The sequence below is a fragment of the Colius striatus genome, chromosome 24 (assembly GCF_028858725.1).
Source record: "Colius striatus isolate bColStr4 chromosome 24, bColStr4.1.hap1, whole genome shotgun sequence".
Lineage (NCBI taxonomy): Eukaryota > Metazoa > Chordata > Aves > Coliiformes > Coliidae > Colius > Colius striatus.
In genome coordinates this window covers 3,691,639-3,713,148 of record NC_084782.1, presented here as the reverse complement: position 1 = coordinate 3,713,148, position 21,510 = coordinate 3,691,639, and the positions used below count along the sequence as shown (strand labels likewise).

The following is a 21,510-nucleotide window of genomic DNA, read 5'->3' as shown; positions in this document are numbered from 1 at the left end:
ACCATTTCATGCTCTGAAAATGAAGAGTGTTGAGAAACAATAAAAGGGAGGAGGACAAACTCAGCCCCAAGTCTCGTGCAGCAGAAATGCAGCTGACCTGCAGCACAGTACCTGTCATTCACTGCAGCTGCAGTAGGAGGATGGTGGGTTAAATATCAGGAGAAGCAACCATGTGTGACTGGTGCTCAGCCCAAAACATTCCTCAGTTCATCTCTTTGCTGGCACTTGCTGATGGGTTATGAAGCCCTACTGCTGCCCAGAGAGTTTCTGCTGTCTGCTCCAGTTGCTGCTGCCGTGGGAAGGTTGGAGGGGTCTTTAATCACAGCAGTGCCAGGCACCAGCACAAGTGAAATGTAACTAGTGAAGTGCTTTGCTGCAGGCTTTGCCCTATGGATCCCTGCCTCTAGCCCAGGCTGGCAGGTGGTTATCACACACAGCAAACTGCACAGCCCTGAGCGGGTACCAGGCTTGGGCAGTCACCAAGGACGAGGGGCACTGGAGAGCCCAAGGGAGAAAATGTGTAGAGGACAGATGGAAATGGCAAAAGATGGCAGACAGCAGGCAAGAGCTGGAAGGCAAGGGGAGGATGAGACTTAACAGTAGTGAATACAGGGCTCAAATTGAAGGTATCTGTGAGGCCCATGGGGTGGCCAGTGAGGGGAAGGCTGGTGTTTTGCTCTGGTGGGTGAACCATGTTGCTGGAGTTGCATAGAGGGGCTTGAAGTGGTGGGAGGTAAGATCTGGAGTCCCAGTGAGAGTAGCACCGAGCTCCCAGCCTGGTGCAGCGGGTGGTTGTGCCAAGGAGAGCTCAGACCCCTGAGCTGGGCTGTGCCAGCTTGGAGGTTGGTAACTCATCTCCCAGCATGATCTTCCAGCCCTCTGCCACTGTGTGAGGGCCAGGCAGTGCCTGCTTGGCCTGAGGCAGGGCAGGGAGGGGATGAGAGCACAGGAAGCTCCATTTGCAAAACTGGGAACATCACACCTATAGAGTTGAGTGTGGAGCACACACAGCTCAGTTAAATCCTCCTCTCCCTGGCCTCCTCCTCAGCTTTCTTCTCTGGAATTACTGCTTTGTTTGTAGATCATTGGAATCTATGGATCTTGATATAAATACACTGGCTCCAGAGCAGCCATAAAGCACTATTAATTTTGGGAAGCGCTGTAGGGATTACATACATATTTAACAGCCGAAGCGCTGAACATTAGGACGCCACTCGCTTCAGTAATGTATCTCCAGGTCTCAAACATTTCCTAGGGGGTAATTCTGAACTCTGTGAACCACTTATTCACGGACTATTTCACAATTTATTACTGAAAATGGCCAGACATCCAATTCACAAGCTCTCTCAGTTTGCTAATCGATTTCTCAGTGAAGGTGCCCTCAATTTCATAACTTCACAGTTCCCATATTGCTTGGGGAGAGTGGTGCTGGCTGCTGGGGTAATATTTCTCTTCCAACAAGTCACTGCAATATGAGCAAAAGGGGAAAAAATAACCCTTCATGGTTTTCCTTTTAAAGATTCCTCCCGTGGCTTCTCCACGGTCATTCACATCGGTGCAGAAATACAAAGGGGGGTGGCAAATGCAAATAAAATTTAAAGTTGGGTTTTATTCTTTAGAACCTAATATATGAAAATGCAGTTGTTGCAGAACCTGGGTCTAAGCACATTTCCTCCTCATGCAGGCAAGGGAATTGCAGGACAGCTGTGGTTTCGAGGTAGATACCCCGTGGCATGTGTGCAGGCCCAAGGAATGGCACAACTAGCAGGAACTGCTCTCACCCTTGTGTCTTATGTAACTTGTCCGTGCTTGTGGAGTAGGAGATGAAAATGCTGCCTGAAAAAAAAAGCATGTCAAAGGCAGATGGCTGACAGGTCTCCTCCTGGCTCCATCATTTTGCATTATGCTCTTGGCTTTGAGGTACAGTGATAATCACACTCTAGACCTAGACATTTCTGCAATTCTGGCCCTGCATCTTTTCCCTGACAAGATGCTTCTTTTCTGGTTTTCCTCACTGCTGTGTGTCCATCTCTCACTGATATTCCAGTCCTGAACTGCTGTCCCTGAGCTTTGCCCCATGGTCGGGTGCTCCTCCAGCTCCCAGTGCAGGGAGCTCTGCTGCTGTCTCTTGAGCCACCTCCCCAGTGCTACCAGCAGTCCCACCCCAGGCCTTTTCCCTACTGTGCAGCACAGAGTTCTGATCACAGAGCACTGGGGAGAAGGGGAGTCATTGTATAACTCTGGTGAGTTTCATCCAGACACAGTATGGGTTGAGCTGATCCTGAGCCTCCACCTGGGAGTGACTAGATGTGATGTATTACTCATGTTGCCCTAAAATATTTGCATCTCCCATGCACAGGTACTGTCAGCACTTTCGGTTACCTTGATAAAATGAACTAAATCTGGCATGGCAGGTCTCTCTCTTTGGGCTGCTACCAAAACACTGCCTCAACTTTGCTTCCTGAAGACACCAAGATTGCTTAAATGCAAAAGAGGAAAAAACAGCCAACAATCTGCGTGTGCATGGTGCCTGAGTGCATGCACACTGCTGCAAGGGCCTCAACAGAAGCAGTCTTACAGTCTGATGCATGGTGAATTGTTAAAGTGCTTTTTGTTGTCATTTCTCCTGCACAGGAACGTGACCCTGTGCAGACCCTCCTGCAGGCAGCACCCACCACAGGTTGGGACGGTGTCCAACAACCTTCTCAGTGAAAAAGTTCTTCCTGATGCCCAATCTAAACCTCCCCTGGCACAACCTGAGCCCATTTCCCCTTGTTCTATCTTTCATTACTGCAGAAGAGACCGACCCCCACCCCACTACAGCTCTCTTTCAGGGAGCTGCAGAGAATGCTCATGCCTCCCCTCAGCCTCCTCTTCTACAGGCTTAACACCCCTTCATCTGCTCCCCATCAGACTTGTGCCCTTCCTCAGCTCCTGTGGTCATCTCTGGACATACTCCAGCACCTCAATGTCTTTTTTGTAGTGAGGGGCTCAAAATTGAACCAAGTATTTGAGGTGCAGCCTCACCAGCAGCGAGAACAAGGGGACAATCACTTCCCTGGCCCTGCTGATCACACTAGTGCTGATACAGGCCACAAGCCTGTGCAGTGTAATATAGCCATATAGAAACCACTGCCTCTAATTCATTAGATAGTAAATAAATTCATTCTGATCTGATGCCTGTCGTCAAATCCAATAGTGAATGTGAGAACAAAATGCAGTGTGACAGTTGGAAGCGGAGGAGACCTGCTAAGCAGCCATGGTTTGCTGGATAATGGCATTACTCTTAGCTAGTTTATCAAATACATACTTAAGAGGGGGAAAGAAACACGATTGTCACAGCTAAGCCAGGGTCTCTGGTTGTTCTGAGCATTTTCTTCTGTAACAAGGACACTCCTGTGTGGGGTTGGCAGGCACTGGGGGTAAATGGGTGACTCACAGGCTCTCTATGCCCTTGCTTGGCTTTCTAGAGGGACCACCAGATCTGTACTGGGATGCTGTGAATTTTCAGAGATAGCAAATAGCCCTGAGATTTGTGGGGGGGGGGGAGGAAAAAGACAGGCTTGCAGTCTCCTACCAGGACAGTGGTGACAATCAGGGATCTGTTGCTCAGTGAGTCTGTGACATTAGGCCCTCGTCCTTTGGAAATCTCTGTGATGTTCAAACCATCAGAAGGGCTCCACGCTCCGACCTGAAACGAAGCCAGAAAATGAACACGTGAACACTCAGCTTCCATTCCTCACTTGCTCTCAACATCCTACCAGCCTGGAAAGTGAATGGCATTACTCTTAGCTAGTTTATCAACTACATAATTGCCTCTTTCATCTACAGCAAACAGAAGTAAAGCTGAAATGATCATCTTGCATCACCTAAACAGAAGATTTGCATTAACCCATTAACTGGTCACTCGAGTTGCACTTGTGTAATAAACAACCCCTACACTGCTCTCTGGGGCAGGTGCATGGATGAAGACTATGATGACTGGAATTTAAGGGCTGAATAAACAATTGCAAAGGTAGTGTGCACAGCAAACAATTGAACTGTGCTGAAGAGCCAACTCTGGGCAAGGATAAAGCAGAACAAGAGAAAAAAAAACCCACAAATGAGGTCATTATCTTTCTTTTTTATTTCCCCATGAATTTGCTTTGGTGGGGAGACTCAGAAATGACTTGACCAGCTCTGCAGATGCCTGGTGGGGATCATTCCTCTGCACTCTGGCAAACTAGATGGACATTTCTAATAGGTCCCCTTTAGGAAAGTCCACCACAATGGGAAGTCTCAGTCCTGGCAGCAAACCTGTAGGAGGGAATGGCAGCAGACTTGCTCAGACTTGCACAACCATGTTCCTCATCAACTGGAGGTGCTCTGATTTTCTCAACCTCTCAATTTTAATAAATTATTACACTTTGCAGAAGTCTGTTGATCCAGAAATAGCAAAATATGTCTCTATTTAAGAGAAGTCATCTGTGCAACTCTAAGCCTGTTAACCTGATGTCTGTGGTGCTTTAGAACAAACTTTGAAGACAGGACTGCCTAAAGGACTGTGACAGTGAGAGAAAATGTCAGGAAAGCTGGAGGAGGATGGGATTACTGCCAGCAAACAGAGCAGGGTGGCCATATAGCCAGCCTGACAGAAAAAACAAAACCCCACATGGAAATGGGAACAGCACGATCCATCTGTAGGGTCAAACTGTAAGATGGGACTCAGGAAGAAATCAAAGGCTGACAGCTCAAACCCACTGGGGAGCCAGGAACTTCCAATATTTTATTTATTACTATTTTTAAGATGCTTCAACCTCTTTGGCAGTCCAAGGGAAGAACTTGGTTTTACTGCACGCCCAAAAAGAGACTTTGTAATGAGCAATGCTGCCTGGCAAAAAAAGGTCATAAATTCTGGAAGAGTTTCCATGAACTTTGTGAAGAGGCTCTAAATATTTCAGGTAAAACCTAAGCAATTGCCTGTATCTGCCTTTGATCACACAACAGCTGCAATGTCCAAAGACTGTTACTGTGCATGGGAAAAGAGAAACAACTCTGAGAGGCCCCTGCTAGCAGCACTGCAGTTAACTATGCCTTGCTGTTTCCTTTAAGAAAATGAAATCCATGGCACTTAAGATTGAATTAATCAGTTTAAAATATGAAAAAAAAAAGGAAAGAAAAAGAGGAAAAGTGCATTAAGGGAACTGTGCGAGTCAGATAGTCAAACTACATGTAATTAGGTTTAGTTAATACTCCTGTAATCCCTGGAACATCCAGGAGGTGTAAGGATCAGAAGTTCAATCCTAAAGCTCAACAAACAGAAGCTATTATACATCTTGCTCAATCCCCGTGGGATTTGTTTGGAGTTCGGCGTTGTCGTAGTTAATTTCAGATTAACTATTGACAGAAACGTTGCTTCAACAGAGATTTGACATCGATACTTTAAAGCCCTTCTGGAGCTGACAAGAAGCTTTCAAAAAAATACTAGTGGGAGCTGTGAATTGCTGGAGACAGCAGCGGAATGGCTGTAAGGGGATGCATCAGGGCTTGGCAGCTTCCTGGGGGCTCTGTGTGACACACAATAGTCAGAAACGCCGCCACTGCTGGTTATTCTCCACCACACCTGGGGAGTACTCCTTTGACAGGTTTTGCAGTTGTACTTCAACATTTAGATTCACTGGGTACCCAAACACACATTTACCTGTTAGTCTGCCAGCACAGCTCCTTGGCAGGCCCATTGGTGCCACTGTACCTGAAATACACCCACTGGGTTTTTTAGTTTAAACTCTATAAACAAAGTATTTTGTCAAAAGCAGAGCAAAGCTGTAAAGATCAACTCCTGTGAGGAGCTGCTGTCTGCCCCTGCCCCTCTGCTACCTCCTTCCCGCACGGGCTCGGCTGATCACAGCTGAGGATGGAGGTCATGGGGTTTGTTTGAAATGTTTTCTTTATTCTGTATTTGACACCAAGAAATACCCACTAGGAGAGTGCTGTGGTGACCTTGAGAGTTCTTACACGAGGCGCCGAACTCCCGCAGCGGTGTGAGAGCGTGGCAGCCGTTTATTTCAAAGCGAAGGAAAAAACAAACTGTGTAAAAGAGGGTGGGCAAGTCAAGTTGATTGGTCCCAGGGAGCTTCACCACGCAGGATCCGACCCCTCCAAAAGGAAAGGGCTGATCAAACTGCTGCCTCCAGCACCCAGGGGCTGCCAACCTGCGCTGAGTGATTAATTCCTGGGAAGAGTCATCAGTGTGTGTTGGGCCACTTGCTGCACGGCTAATTGAAAGCTGCCCGTCCCCGCGGCAGCCTGGCCAGTCGCTGTGCCAAGAGGTTACAGGACACAGCATTCATCCCCGGCTGCCATGCCAGCAGGCACCTTGTGCCTGTCCAACAGCAGACTGCTCCAGAAAGGGATTTGCTTCCCCGTCCCCAACTGCCTCCTGTAGCTCTGCAAAACACCGTTAGTGGAACGAGGGTTCGGAATCACACGCAAAAGGGGTCGGGCGCCGGGAGCCTGGTTATTGGGAGCCCTTGGAGAGCACAGCTCTCTTTGTCTTAACTGATCTCACCTTGCAACTGACGTTCTAGGAGCTGTAACATTTACATAGTGCCTTTTGTTGGGGTTTTCTTTTGAAAAGGAATTGAGGAAAAGGAAATGAAATCCCTGAGAATCAGGTTTGCACATCAGCACGGCGTTTCTTGTGCCCAGAGGAGATTTGCACTAACCAGGAGGATCTGAGGCTGCAGCTTTTGTGCTGTGTTGCCTCTGGGTGCCTGGGCAAACACGGCCACTGAAGGAGACCCCGCCAGCCAGCCAGACAAAAACACACTTTGCTTTTTCTCTTCTTGTCTCTTAGAGAACCCAGAGGAGAAATATACAAAAATACACACTGCATCCTCCTGCAAAATCTGGGCTGTAATAAGCTGGTGCTATTTCCAAGCCTTAGGCAATTTTCATTGTGGGGAATCACATCAAGATGATGCTTTCAAGAGCTGCTGCCTCGTCAGAAGAAAAATCAACATTTTGTAAGCAAACCTAGCAGATGGGGGGCTGGGACAGGATTTATTCCTTCTGACTTTGGCCTGGGCAAGGAGAGGTTAATGGCTGCTGAGAACACTTTCTTCTGCTTCCACTATCCCAGGCAAGTGCCACAAGCACTTCTGCAGCTAGTATCTGCAATCCCACGCACACCCCTTCAGGGCCAGTGAGTCATGGCTGAGGCGTGGAGAAGGATCTGAGAAATCCCACAAAGTAAATACCCTTTTATATAAAACCTGAAAAAAACTGGAAACAATACAGCCACCAACCAGTCCCTCTGTTGTCTGAGCACCAGAATTAAACTAAGCCATATGCAGATAAGACAAACCCTGCCTACCTTTTCAAGACCATCTTCTTTGAGGCTGATAATATCCAAATCAAAATCTGTCCGTAAACCACTAGTTTTATTAAAGACAATTCGTCCTGTTAATCCTTCCCATTGGGCCTGTGGAAGGGAGAAAAAGTAGCAGGGCTGTTACTTGGTATAAATAAGCTTTTGCCCACCACTGTACGTTCTTTTAATTAGCTTTATACTGATTCTTTCTCCCCAAAGAGCATGATTAATTAATAACGGCCTCCTCCACTCTTCAGACCACAGACAGCACTGGAAATTTTCTTAACTCTCTTGCAGTCCTTGCTACAATTTTTGTTTGCACCTTTTGTGCTCACCAGCTGTTGCAGGACATGATGACTCAGTAGAAAACTGCTTGCATTTATCATGGCATCCTTGTGTGCTGCATTTATCCTTGTACTGATAAATGCTGGGCTGCAGGGAGCCTGGGTTTGGGACAACTCCAGTCAAGTTCATAAATAATCCTTTTTTTGCATGAACCTACTGATGCTTCCAGAGTGTCTGGAAGCTGAAATGATCTGAACTCTCTGCTCCCTCCTTTCAGATAGAAAGTGGAGCAGAAGAGGCCAAGGGCTCGCTGATGCTAGTAGGCTCTGTTGTTTTGAATCTGGTGCTACCTCTGGTTCAGTTTTTGGCAGTATAAGCACAGTGCAGGTGCCCAAAGGGGCAGAGAAACCCCATTCCTCTAGATTTTCAGTGCCTGACTGGAAGAGGTCCTGCACAGCCTGACCTGAAGTGGGAGCTAGTTGTGCTCTGAGCAGGAGCTTGGGGTAAAGAGCTCTAGATTTGGTTCAACCAAAATTATTGTATGATTCTGTTTCTTTTCCACCACACACTTTACAGCACCACCAGAAGTAATCTCTGATTTAGGAGAGGACAGTGCTGGATGTGCTGGAAGCATCTGTCCCAAGGAGGATGCTCCATAAGGATCCTGGGCCACTGACATGTTTACTGCTGTGCAATCGCTTCGCAGCAGCAGAGAGCTGGGACTTGGGCTCTTTCCCCTGAGCAGTTCAGACTATGAATGCTCCTCACTGATCAATGTTTCCTTTTGAAATATCCCAGTGTGATGAAGGTGGCATGATGTATTCATGGGGGGGAATGACTGGCATGTTTCCCAGTAAATACACTCCTCTGGCTCTTCCTCATGAATTCCTAAGGAGTAATGACAGCCTCCTCCCAGCCTCCCCACCCTCGAGTTTCAGGGAAGGCTGTGCTTGGTTTGCTCAGCTTGGCATGCAAGTGGTTTGCCCTGGGGACATGCAGCCTGTGGAGCCCCCTGGGAACCAGGACAAATATGGCTATACCAAACTGCATGCTGAGCCCTGCTCGTCCTGTGGGGAGGGAGCTGGAGCCAGAGCACGGATGGGACACATGGCTCCTGAGGCAGGGCTGGGGGTTCCAATCCTGCTGGTGCTAGTCCTGCCTCTGCAGGCCAACTCCAAGCACCTGCTGGCCTGGCCTCTGGGCATGCAACGGCTGCAGAGGAGCGTGTCTCCTCACCTCCTGCCCTGCCCCACTGCTTCCCAGGGAGCCCTGACAGCACACAGGGTGAGGCTGCCCTCTCTGGGACTGGCAGGGCCACCATCCCGGCCTCTTTGTGCCTGGGGAAGTAGGAACAAGGAGGGCTTTACCCCAGGAGTGCCAACCCTGTACAGTGGGAGCCATGGCCTGTGCGTGCACAAAGAGCCAGCGGTGCTGGTGTCTGTGGGGTGCCCAGGGCTGAGGGAGAGGGTGCCTGTGGCGAGGCCTCCTTCTGTGCACTGCTTTGTCTACAGGAGTTTGGAGAGAGCAATTACTGTGTGTTCAGATTGCAACGGGGAGGAAGCTTATCCCTGCAACGAGCTGACACGGTGCCAGAAAGGGAAACAACAGGCAGGCACTGGAGTGTGAGGCTCAGGGTAATTTGCAAAAGGAGCCAACCAAACAAATTATTTACACTCTCTTTTGGCAGCCAGCTGGAGCAGCTTTCTGCAGGAGGAAACAAAACAAGAGAAAGGAGAGAGAGAAGCAAAGAGAAAGGAGAGAGCCCATCTTTAGGGCCTATTAAGAAAAAAGTTCATTCTCTCTCTGCAATGGGAATCGTTCTTCCTTTCTCCTCCCCTACATCTGTGCTCTCTGGGCAGCTTGGGCAGTACCTGGGCTGCATGTGCTCTCATTTCAGCATCTGTTGGGGTCTGTAGGTGATACTGCAGTACAAATCATAGTCACAATTAACAACACACTTTTATTCTTCTCTTTAAAAGCTTCAGGGGATTTTGTATTCAGCCTTTCAAATGTGGCCCAGTCATGTATCCAATATTGCAGCCAGTTTCCTTCCTTCCCATGTGACAAGCCACAGGCACAGAAGTTTAAAAAGGCCTTAGGCTAAATAAGGGGGTTTTATCTCAAAGACATGTATTGTAGAATTTGCAATATCTCCCTGCAGCTCTGCCTTCATTTTTTTCTTATGCAAGGGTTTCTTTTTGCAGACAGAGCAAAACTCAGGGTGTGAGGGGAGGGGTGTGTGCTCAGGAGCTCTTTTGGGAGGGATGGACACCTCTTACTGCATCTTCCCTGTGCTGCGCTCCCTTGGTGGGCTCACTGCTCATAAACACCCGTGCTTTGAGCCTGCCTAAGCCTGGTGCAAACAAACAATTACATGGGCTGAACAGAGAGAAATCATAATGACTGAAAACAGAGAGGGAATGAAGCTGCCTCCTTGCTCCCCCGGCTCCATGGTTGCTAAATCCACGGCTCTGCCAAAGCCGTTCATCAGCGCACAGGCAGGAACGCGCAGCGCTGCCAGCTTTGCCGCTGGGATTTAGCAGCACTGAATGCCCTTTGTGGACCCTGAGCAAATGTTCCTGTAAAAGGCAAATGGCTATTGCTCTGCTAAGAAACGGCCTCAGAGAGAGAGTGGTCCAGCTGCTCTTGACGCAAGAAGAGGCCAGGGCAAGTCTCAGTGACAGCATGGGAGATCTCAGCTTGTTCTGGATGTTTTGGCGTGGCTGCACGGCTGTTACTTTGAAGGCAAAGACAGGATTTTTCCTTTCTGGGTGCACTCAGCAGCCTGGTGTGGATCTGTGCTTCCACCCAGATGTACTTGCCCAAGAGGGGAGACTTTTTATTACCCCAGACCTGCCAAGCCTCTTTGCCACTTGCCTCTGTCCCTGGGTGCTGAGCAGCTGCACTGCTCCTGCTGGGGCAGTTTTGTGAGAAGCAATTATGGCTGTAAATCGTGCTTTTACCTCTTTGATAAAATTCATGAAGCGGCCACCAAACCTCCAGGCTTTGTGCCGATGGCACTGGAGGGAGTTCACGGTCATCTGCGGGGCGCGCTGGTAGCAGACAGAGACCACGTGCACCGCGTCGTACAGCAGGGCAGCATCTGTCTAAAGTAAAGGGGAACAGCATTTGTGTTGATAGGGGTTCCAGAGCAAGGAATTATTCTGACAGCAAAGCAGTGGGGGATCAGTAGCAGGAGAAGCTGCAAGAACCTCATCTGAGTTACCCCCTGCCCAACATCCAGCAGACCGGAGGGTTTCTGTGTCCTGGTCTGCTGCTGCCCATCCCACCTCCTGGGTGTCTGACCCTGCCACAGGCTGGGCTGGGCTCTGGGGAGATTCACTGGAACCTCAAGAGATTGCCCTAAACTCACATGCTAACACAACTCTTGTATAAACCTCCAGACTGAGCTCTCACACAAAATGTGTCCTCAAAACACGCAGCTCTGTGCATGACAAAGCCTCACAGTGTGTTTTCCTGTTACCTGGCTCTTTGGACTCAAAGGTCACAGTTCTGTCATAAAATTGTGAAAACATCATTTTTCTGTGGGCATTTATTCTGCTTATTTCCAGCACATTTACTCCCATATTGTCAAACAAAGAAGCTGGTTCTAAATGTAGAAGATAGCAACAGAATTTTCTTACTTGGTCTGTTTTACCTGAATGTAAAAAACCCCCTTAGTGAGAACACATCACCCACACCATTATCACCCACACCATTCTCTACATGGGGAAACAAGAAACACACAAGTTCGATGGCTTGTCTGTGGGCATGGGGTTTTCCAAAATGACCCAAACTGTCATCAAAATGAAGACCTCACAGACTTGTAACATACTCCCACGTTTCAGTGACGTGAACTAGGGAGAACCTTTTCTTTTTCCTTCCACAGAATGCTTTAGATTCTGTTCAAAATGCCCCAGCTCACGTGCAAACACTGATCAAGAGAATGGGACTTATTCTTCACTCCAATATGTTAAGTCCTCCTAGTGAAAAGACATTTGCTGGCTTCACAGAGCTACCAAACAGATGGGAGTGTAGCAGCAGCATGATAAAACACAGCAAAACAAAATCATACAGCAAATAACTGAGCAAATATCTAACAGTATGTGGCCATGGAGAAAATCCTCCAACGTTGGCAGCCATCCCTGTGACCTTCCCTTCCTGCAAGACCCGAGCATGAAGAGCAAGCACTCAGTCTGCATCCCATAGCCTTGTGTTTACAGCAGCAGGGACAGGTTTTGTAAGTTTGGGGCTGGGGGAGAGTGGTACAAGAATATGTCCAAGCAATTTCATGGCAGATTACATGCTGTAATGCCCAGCTGAGATCAGGGCCCCCCTGGGTTAGAAACCAGTCAAACACAAATAAAAGACAGGATCCTTTCTGAAGAAACAAACAGGGCATGGGAGAGGAGCCAGAGGTGACAGGAGGAGCCCAGCACCTTTGCAGCAATGCGGTGCCGCAGTCACTGGCGATGCTGCAGGAAGGTTGAAGGCTGGAGGGGGATGGTGGGACCCCATAGGGAAAAAAAACCAGAACAGGAGAGACACAAGGAGCCATTTCAAGGTGAAAGTCTGGGAGGCTTTGCCACTTGTGGGGTTGGTTCTGACAGATCTAAAGGAAGAGGGAAGGAGGGAGCCAGTCAGCAATTACGGAGGTCGGAGGCAGCCTCGCAGGGAAGACAGATGGGTGAGCAGGTGCTGTACCTTCCGAGCAGTAACTCAGCAGAGCAGAGCTGCCATCAGATCCTAAAAGGAGTCATCAAAGCTGCAGCAAAGCCCATCTCTGGGCATGGCTTTGGCTCTTTTTCCCTGCATCAATCTCAGTGAATTGCCTGGCCCCTGGGTGCTGGGCACTCGGCTGCTCTCAGGGACTGTGTGGGGGTGAGTGATGGCAGCTGGAGCCCTGCAAGTCCCTGAGGGACAGGCCCTGGCTCATCCCAGGTGATTGGAAGCATTTCTGCTCCCCAGCGCTGCTCCCAGGCTGGGCAGGGGGACTTGCAAAGAGATCATCCTGCCCTGAGCAGAAATAGGACTTGTGTGGAGAAACTCAGGAGAGAAGATGCCCTTTCCTGGGTGCTGTGGGGTTTGGGGTACACACAGCCCCTCCCTTTCCAGGTCAGTGAGTGCTCACTGCATCTGCACATCAGGCAAGCACAGAGAAATCCTGCTGTGCCTGAGCAAGGGGGACAATACCGGCTGATTGCAGCTCCTGCTCTTTTTGTTCCCAGCATGAAATAAACAGGTGCTTCCCCACCGTGCTCAGCCCTTTCTGGAACTGAAAGCTTTGAATTTTGCCAGACCTAGGGACAGCTTTTTGCTGGGGAGAAGGGAGGGGAGGGATGGAGCACAGTCTCTCAAAATGTACAACTTTGTTGGCAACTGGGCCTGCAAAAGGAGTTTCACAGCAGTGGGCTGCAGGGGATTCAGCAGCTGAGCTCAGTGCATTTCAGGGACAGGTATTAGGGAACGCCTGGGAGGAGCTGCTAGAACAGAATCATAGAATATCTCAAGTTGGAAGAGACCCACAAGGATCATCAACTCCAACTCCCTGGTCCTTGCAGGATTACCTAAAACTAAACCAGATGACTAAGAGAGTTGTCCAGATGCTCCTTGAACTCTAATGGGCTTGGTGCCATGACCACTTCCCTGGGAAGCCTGTTCCAGTGACCAACCACCCTCTGAGTGAAGAGCCGTTTCCTGATGGCCAACCTGAACTTCCCCAGGAAAAGCTTCATTCCATTTCCTCATGTCCTGTTTCTGGTCACCAGAGAGAGGAGATCAGCACCTCCCTCACTGCTGCTCCCTTCCAACAAGTTGTAGACTGTGATGAGGTCAGAAGATGCAGATCTTGGTTACCAGAATAGAAATAGACTGTAAACAACTCCCACTACCACATGCAGCTTCTCTTTCTCTTTTCTCTAGAAGCCACTGGCATCACCTGTAGTTGTGTATTAGCTTAGAAGAAATCATTTCCTCGTACTAAATAGGAAAAGTAAGCTGTGGTCAGACCTAGAACTTACTATTCAAATGTATTCACATCACCTCAACTGACAGGTTTATAGGTTACTAGTACGAGATCCAACTGCTGGAACATACAGGCTTTAAACAACATTCCTGCTTTCCCTACCACTCTGCTCTGCTCCCCAGACTTCAGCCATGCTTTGGTTAAACCCCTCATACCATCATCACACCACTGAGCAGTCCCAGCTCTGCCTTGGGCTTGGACTGCAGCCGCTCCATCGACCACTTCTCGATGATGGAGGAGACGTGCGGGTTCTCCACGTTGAGGATGCGGAAGCCGGTCAGGTTCACTCCAGAGTAGCGATATGGTTCTAGGTCTAATGCATAAAGATCCTTAAAAGAGAGAAATCAGTTTAAACATGTTGTCTGGTTTAGTTTTGTCTTTTCTGCTTTGGTTGGTTTCTGTGCTTGAAGTGAGAAAGCAGAGCCCACGGAAGGTGGGAGGTAGGACGATGCCCTCGTGAATTTGGTGGATTGTACTGTCTGTTGCCATCAGTCACTGCTCACAGACACTCGTGGGTGTCGGTGGAATTGGGGTGTTGTATGTGCTGGTTCACCCACACACAGCAGAGGGAAACTCCTGCCAAAGAGCTCACTCTCTGAATGAGAGGCAAGTGAATTGGGGGGAGAAAACCAGAATTGCTGTCTGTAACTGTGAAAAAAAAGAGGCTTGTGATCAACAGGGAGGGGACAGCACAGAGTTCATGCATCTCCAACTCCCTAGGGCCTTTCCATGGAGGATTTGCTGTGAGTGCTCAAGCCCACAGGGTGCTGCAGAAGACAGAATAACTGTGAATGCAGAATGCTGATTTGCAGACGGCTATCAAAGAGGAACTAAGACACATTTCTTGACATTACGACCAGCCTACACAGTCTGCAAATGAATGAGGGTGCCCTTTATATGATTTAAAGAAACCACAGCCAGGCAGTCCTCAGCTCTGCTGGCAGACAGCCCACGAGCATCACTTGGCAGGCAGTGAGAGAGGGGCATTGGGAGGCCTCTGCCAGTGCACTTTAATGCATCTCTTGGCTCCGCCACACGTCTAAATATTAACTTCAGCTCGGGGATTAACTTCAATGCTCGGTAACTAGTCTGAGTAGTTTGGGGTTAGACAGCCTGGCAAGTGCATACCACAAGTGATCTGCTCAGCAAAAATCCAGGGCAGCTGCCTGGGGGGGATTGTGAATGTGTGGTGCAGAGTGGCAGTCGCGAGGGGCCTTTGTTAATGGGAATCATTTGTTGGATGAGACGTATTTAATCACTTTATCCTGAACAATTTCTACAAGTGTCCAATGGTAGTAAAAACGTGGGGAGGTGGAAAGACACCACCACTGTCTTCTGTGATAGAGGATGGGGGGTGAATATGGGAATGATGTTCATTGTTCTCACAAGGGATTATACAGCATGAGATTGCGTGGCTGTTGCTGTTTTGTATACGGTGTCTGTACTGGTGGGACACAGCCATGCAGTGGGTTCACCCACACACGACTTCCATCAGCAGCCAGCCCTGTTCTGCCCATGGGGGAGCTGGAAGGGCGTTGGTCCGAAAACACACCGCCTTGAGCAAAGCATACCAGAATCAGCACTTGCCAAGAACTGAGACTTCATTCTCAGTGGGAAAGCAAGGCATTCTTACAGCTGTTTTGCTTTAATAAGCTTTGGTGGTTTGATCTTTTCCTTAAGTGCCGGCCTCTGACTCTACACCCCCAAGGCATCGTGCTGATGGATGCCATGTTTTAATCTGCAGGTGCAGCCAGGGACCAAGTCATTAATCACATCCACAACAGAGTTCAGGGGCTTTGTTGTTTGGGGTGGTTTTTTTTCCCTTGAAAAATTACAACTACAAGCCTCCACGTTTTGTTAAAGGGCATCATGAAAACCAGGCCATAACGTTGACTTTTAAATGACTTAACGGTAACTAAGGGCAAATCCAGTTGTTTAACCTCAGACAGATGCTTATATCATGTGGATGTGAGGGTGTGCAGCAGTCCTGGGCCTGACCCACTGGCATGGAGTGATTTTTCAGGATTCATGACTTTTTTTCAGTTTATATTCTGGAAATTGCTGTGGGGAAATAATGTTTGGTCGCAAAAGCAGATCATTTTGCCCCCAGGAGGTGTCTGTAACCTGCAGCAGCAGTGACAGCAGGCAGGGGGGAAACTCCTGTATCAGCAAGGACTCGTTTTTACAAGCTGCTGAGAAGTTCCTAGAAGTGTTGAGTTTAGGGAGGTTGTCACTGCTTGGGATTTTGCAGGCTGTGAAGGCTGTGCCTGTATTGAAGGAAGGCTCAGAAGAGTTCCTCCTCCTCTGGTAGAAAGGGCTGATGGGGCTCGTTGTGCCGAAGTCAGTGAACTGTAATCTTGCTGCCTAGCAAAATGTTGAAGCATTCCATGCCAAGTGTTGATACACTGTACTCAGTATTGACTGGGGACCTTTCAGAAACATTCAGTATAACATAATAGACTAATTCATTAGCACCCCATGGGTCTCGTACTGTGGAAGCTGGAGCACATGCATTGCAAGCTAGGAAAACATTGCCTTAAGGAATGACAGATTAAAATATCTTTCCCATGATATAACTGTTATTTCAGGAAAGTGGCATTAATTGTGATTGCTTATCTATTAATTTATTATAATTCTCCTTTTCCCACCTCCAGGCTGTACCTACACATGAAATGTACTCTAGGCTCAGCTGGGGCTGATTAATAGGAGGTTATCTGGGAAATGCTTAAAGCTGCCTGGAATAGATAATGGCAACGGGGGTAATTAAAATGTCTTTTGCATTTGAAAAATAAATGTTTCAGTTTGTAAGGGTTAGTTTAGTCTGTTTCTTTCCTAAAGGCAAAAAAAGATAAATTCAATTTTCAAAATCACACAAAATTCAACAGTGTACTAGACAATGGCATCCTAGATGGAAGCAAAAGTGACATGCCAAAAAAACCCAAAGCAAATGCCTCTGGAGTCAGAGAAGAACAGTTTTTAATGAGAGTGGAGTTAATTTCAAGCTGAGTCCTTCTCATGCAAAATAAACCTGCAGCACTGAACTATTGACCACAGCAGGGCTGCTCTGGGCTCCTAAGGGAGACCTAGATGAACACACAGGAGCACGTACCCAATTCTGACTTGTCCTGTCTGAGACTACAAGGTTGCAAATTCACACATATGCTCATCTTTCAGTGCATGGGGAGCTGCACTGAAATCAAATGACTGGGAGGGGAAATAAAACCAGAAGCTACATCTGTACAAATCCAGAGCAGCTCCAGAGGAGTGAGTCAATCCAAAAGCAGTGAGAGAGTGATGTGTCTCAGTCAGTGCTGCACTCGCAGAGATGTAACAGCAAATCACTGTGGTCCGATTCTAACCTGAAGCTTAGTCTAGCCCTGCTCTCTCCTTGTGTTTAGGTACCACACCTGCCTTTCCCTTGGTTTTCTCACCCCACTGCTTTAGTGTCCTGCAGCTGTGTGATGCACACCCAGGACAGGACACCAGCCCTCTCTCCTGCCGCTTCCATCCCGCTCAGCAGTGACTGTAAAAGGCATTTGCACAGATTAGATACTTTACCAGAGTGGTGAAGATGAAGTGGTAGTATTCTGTCATCATTCCCATTGCCATGGCCTTGAGGAGAGTAGGGAAAGGAAGTTAGAAAGAATAGATACAAGAATATAACAGCAGTCATGCAGCATAAACCTCTACAGAACTGATCTGGTAAATGTGGCTGGAGACAGGCACAGAAACACAGGAGCTGGATTCTGATTTAGCCCCATGAAGCAGTTAAACATGTGCTTAGCCAACAAGAGGCATGTGTCTAAGTGCTGAGCTGAACTGGGGTCCTCCAGCCTTTCTGAAACAGCCACAAAGCCTCATTGTCCAGCTCCCATGGAGGCTGATGGCATTGTTGGGTGTTGCTGTGCCGTGGAATGCCAGGACACTGCCTGTGGCGCACCACTGTGCTCACGGGTCATGCATGGGGCAAGATCCTCCAGGGATGCAGCCTTGCTTCTGGCAGCATGGCTGGGAGAAGGGGTCTTGCTTTTCCTTCTCAGACACCAAACAACGAGCAACCTTACATAAACCTGTGCAGAATGACCATAAAGCAACCTGTTCTGGTGGTTACAAATCAGTGTACTGGCTGAGAAGCTAAGGGAAAGGCTTTTTATTTCTTACACTTGTATTTTCTGGTGCTCTGCATCTCTCCCCTTCAGTGTCTGTTTGTATAACATGTACCTGCAGCTCTTGTCTGTGTGTCCAGCCAGATTCTAACATAGTGCCTGGTTTAGATATGGGTCAGTGAAAGGAGAGGCACAGGGATGAGGAGTGGGAACATCTCCCATCCCTCATCCCATGGAGATGGTGGTCAAAACCTGAGGGCTCTTGGCCAGCCCAAGCTCTAAGGGTGCCAGCCCTGACACACAGGATGGTTTGTACAGATTGCTGGGATGTGCATAACTGAGCACTGCAGAGAACAGGCTGTTCTGTGAGGTTTGTCAGAGAATGACTCTGGGCTGGACAGACCTCAGCTTGATGACCTTGTCCAGGCCCTGCACAAGATGAGGAGAACAGGTTTTTGTCTATGATAAAGGTCACCTTGAAGTTGATGGCTGGTTAAAGGAAAGAGATAGACATGGTTTTGACTGTGATACTGACTCTGTGAGTATGTTTTCTGGAGAAAACACATGCAGGAGCACTGTAAAATCTCCAGCCATGGGAAAGCAGCTTCAGGGCCCCCCAGGAAACGTTTGCTTCTCTTGTTTTTTGATAAAATTACTAGGGCAGAATTGAGCTCTGAGGAAGGAAGTGACAGTTTGAAAAGAAGTGAGATGTCAAAAAAACACCCCAAGGGAAAAGGAAAGGATCTAGAGTACAAGCCCAGATATTGTAGCTCTAGAGTATGATTTTACTCCACGTTTCCTAGCCTGGAAATGCCATTTAGAAAGCCTGGCAGCTCCCTGTGTCCCCTCCTCCCTGCCTGGGGCTGCATCACAGTCTCCTGACCTGCACATCCACGTGCAATGAATTGAAGCGGGGAATGACACCTCAGTAGGTGAAGCATCAGTCAGATGATGTGAAACCAACTGGGAGTGAATCATGAGATTCCTGTTCAGATGCTGCAGCTGGATCGTTTCAGTGGTAGGTGAAGACGCCAAACCTGCTGTAAGAAGCAAGCTCCAGCTTCCCAGCGCTGGCAGCCTGTGTGCAGGGTACATCTGGCTTTGTGGGGAAATGAATCAATGATAAACCTGGTAGATAAGCTACAGGCAATTGCCAGGATGAGAATGGGAGCTGCATTCTAGTTAAGACAGGCACATCTGTGCACTGCAGAGTGCAGCAACTGTTCAGAGACAGCTGCCAAAGAGAGCAGAGAAGCTGGGAAGCCAGAGAACAGATGTAAAGCATTAACAAGTGACCAAAAATGAGCAAGGCCAGAGATGCTGGGGTGGGATGGGAAGGCCTCATGAGCAGACCTAGCTTTGTCATAGGTTTCTACAATGATTTGTTTGTCTAAGAGGGTAAAATAATGAATTATTTGCTGTCTTAGTCACATCAAGGACCCCAGACTGGAGCAGTATGAGGCAGTGTCATCTGTACGTCTTTGCACCAGTTCTGATGTTGCTATTCAGTACTAATCCAGATTACATGTTAAAAATACAGCTGATTATCAGTGCAGTGTACACCTGTGCTGTGGGAGCATCTGACCCTAAATCACTTGGGAGCAAGATCTGGGCTGGCATGATGGTGTGTGTTTACTCAGAGCTACCTGAGTGAACACAGACTGGAATCTTTGCCAACAGTGAGGGTCCTGAGGCCTGTGTGCAGACACAAGGGTCCTGGTGCACACTGCTCAGTCTTCCCAGTGTTACACACTGGAGTGTACAAGTGTGGAGAGGCCACTCAGGATGTGGTTTGGGACTCTGCACCTTCCTAATCTCAAAAAATAGGTAACTTTTTTGGTTTTCCCCCTGAGTAAAAACACACTATTTAATATCACTGAGCTGAAATCCATGGCTTTGGGCCCTGGGGAAAAAAACAACACACAAAACCAGCCAGAAGGACTTAGAAAGACTTCTTTGCCCCTAGTCCTCCCTCTCCTCCATCTTCCTCACTCTGCACTCGCAGTGATGAGCAGAGCAGATGGCACAATAAACTATAATAAACTGCATAATAAGTGAACAGCACCAAACACGGACAGCATGTTAAAATAACAGGCAGGAGACAATGAGTCCCTGATATTGCTTTCTTTAATAATCCCTCCCAGGCTTTCTGATTTCTCTGAGCATTTCCCTTCAGTTTGCATCAAGCAGGCTGCAAGAGAAGTCTCTTTCCATGTGCTTGTTTTCTCAGCCCTTCAGGGGATTTATTTAATCTACGTGGTAGTGTCTTGCTGGGCTGAGATGAACAACACTTCCACCAGATGGTTTTTAGCATTCTTTGTGAGAGCATTTTCTTCTCCCTCATACTGACCCTGGAACCTAAAAGGCACTTGGAAAGGAGGAGCTGGGGTGAGCAGCAAACCTTCCAGTCTGTGAGAAGTGCTAGTGGAGGAACTCGGGGAGAAAGGCAAGAGACTAAATGAATGGAAAATCACTGACATCTGGCTTAAAGTCCAAGAATTGCACAGAAGATGCTGTCCCTCCCCAGCTGGCCCAGCCCAGCACCCGCAGGGCTGCGTGCACGGCTTGGGAAACAGCAAACCAAAGCGAAGCGTTTATAGCCTGCCCCTCAGCGTGGGCATCCGCTGGCCTGGGGCGTGGAGCAGCACAGAAAGGAAAGGGGACACTTAAAATAGTCAAGTGCTCATACAGGGCTAAATGAAGAGTGACAGAAGTGGCCTAGAGCATGGACCTGCCTGATGTCTGATGCCTTGGCTGAGGGAGAAGCCAAGGCTGCTCCCGTCGGCTGCGGGTGAGGGCAGGGGCTGGGGCTGCACAGCCACAGAGAGCAGCAGGGGCACAGCCTGGGCTCAGCACTGTGTTGGGCACAGCCACCCTGCATTTTTTGCTCCCCTAGCATTGGTTTGCTCTTACCAACACTTTGATACTTCCAGTTTTTCAGTGAACACTGCATCTTCTGTAGAAATCCCACAGTAGACTTGAAGAATGTGTGTGTGCGGCAGCTTTTAGTGTAGCTGTGGATTGTGGGCAGAGGGAAAGCTGCAGGTCTGCACCCCTGTCTGCAAGCCTCTCCCTGCAGAATGGACACCCTGTACACGTTGGTTTCTCAGTGGCCACTTTCCCTCATCACCCCCACTCACCTGCTTGAGGATCTGAGCTGCCATCAGATGGCTGCAGTCGAAGATGATGCGGAATTCCCTGCCCCGCTTCATCTCCTTCAGCAGCGGCCGGGCATCGTCCGTGTCCAGGGGCAGCTGGCGGATCTTCAGACGGATATTGTACCTTGATGGGGCCATGATGAGCTCTTGCAGCCGTATGAGGCCTTCAGGCATTGCACAAAGACAAACCCAGAGTGTTACAGAGAAGTCAGCCTCTGTCCTGCAGGCTAGGCAGCACAGCAAGATACTTCTGCCTTTATTATTTTATGGAATGCAATCAGGACTTTCCTCCCTCCCTCAAATGGCCATGGCTAAAGGCAGAGCAAAGCCAAGGCATCAGGTCTCAATCAGTGAAACCCCAGAGCAGTTGTTCTAAGGCAGAACAGCCTTTCCTGGTGTTTCCCTGCATCCAGCTACGATGGAGCTGTGTTCCCTGCCCTGGGTAGGAAGAGGAGAATAACAGATTGGTCCTAAGCTTCAAAATCTCTGGGGTCTCCACTTTTTTTTTACAGCAAATATGCCCTTGAGAAAGGACAGGATGTGATAATCAGCTAGACAACAAATTAAAACCTGCAGCATTTACTG

The 21,510-nt window shown here is 48.5% G+C and overlaps 1 protein-coding gene across 1 annotated transcript in view; it reads right to left on the bottom strand.

Annotated features, from left to right (window-relative positions):
* Nucleotides 1-21,510, bottom strand: part of GRIK3 (glutamate ionotropic receptor kainate type subunit 3) — a 108,077-nt gene that overhangs the window by 27,384 nt on the left and 59,183 nt on the right. The window contains exons 4-9 of the mRNA XM_062014310.1: nucleotides 20,908-21,089; nucleotides 17,220-17,273; nucleotides 13,817-13,990; nucleotides 10,600-10,743; nucleotides 7,355-7,462; nucleotides 3,578-3,691 (exon numbers count right to left, since the gene is read on the bottom strand). Coding sequence (XP_061870294.1) covers nucleotides 3,578-3,691; nucleotides 7,355-7,462; nucleotides 10,600-10,743; nucleotides 13,817-13,990; nucleotides 17,220-17,273; nucleotides 20,908-21,089 — 776 coding nt within the window. The remainder of the gene's footprint in view (nucleotides 1-3,577; nucleotides 3,692-7,354; nucleotides 7,463-10,599; nucleotides 10,744-13,816; nucleotides 13,991-17,219; nucleotides 17,274-20,907; nucleotides 21,090-21,510) is intronic.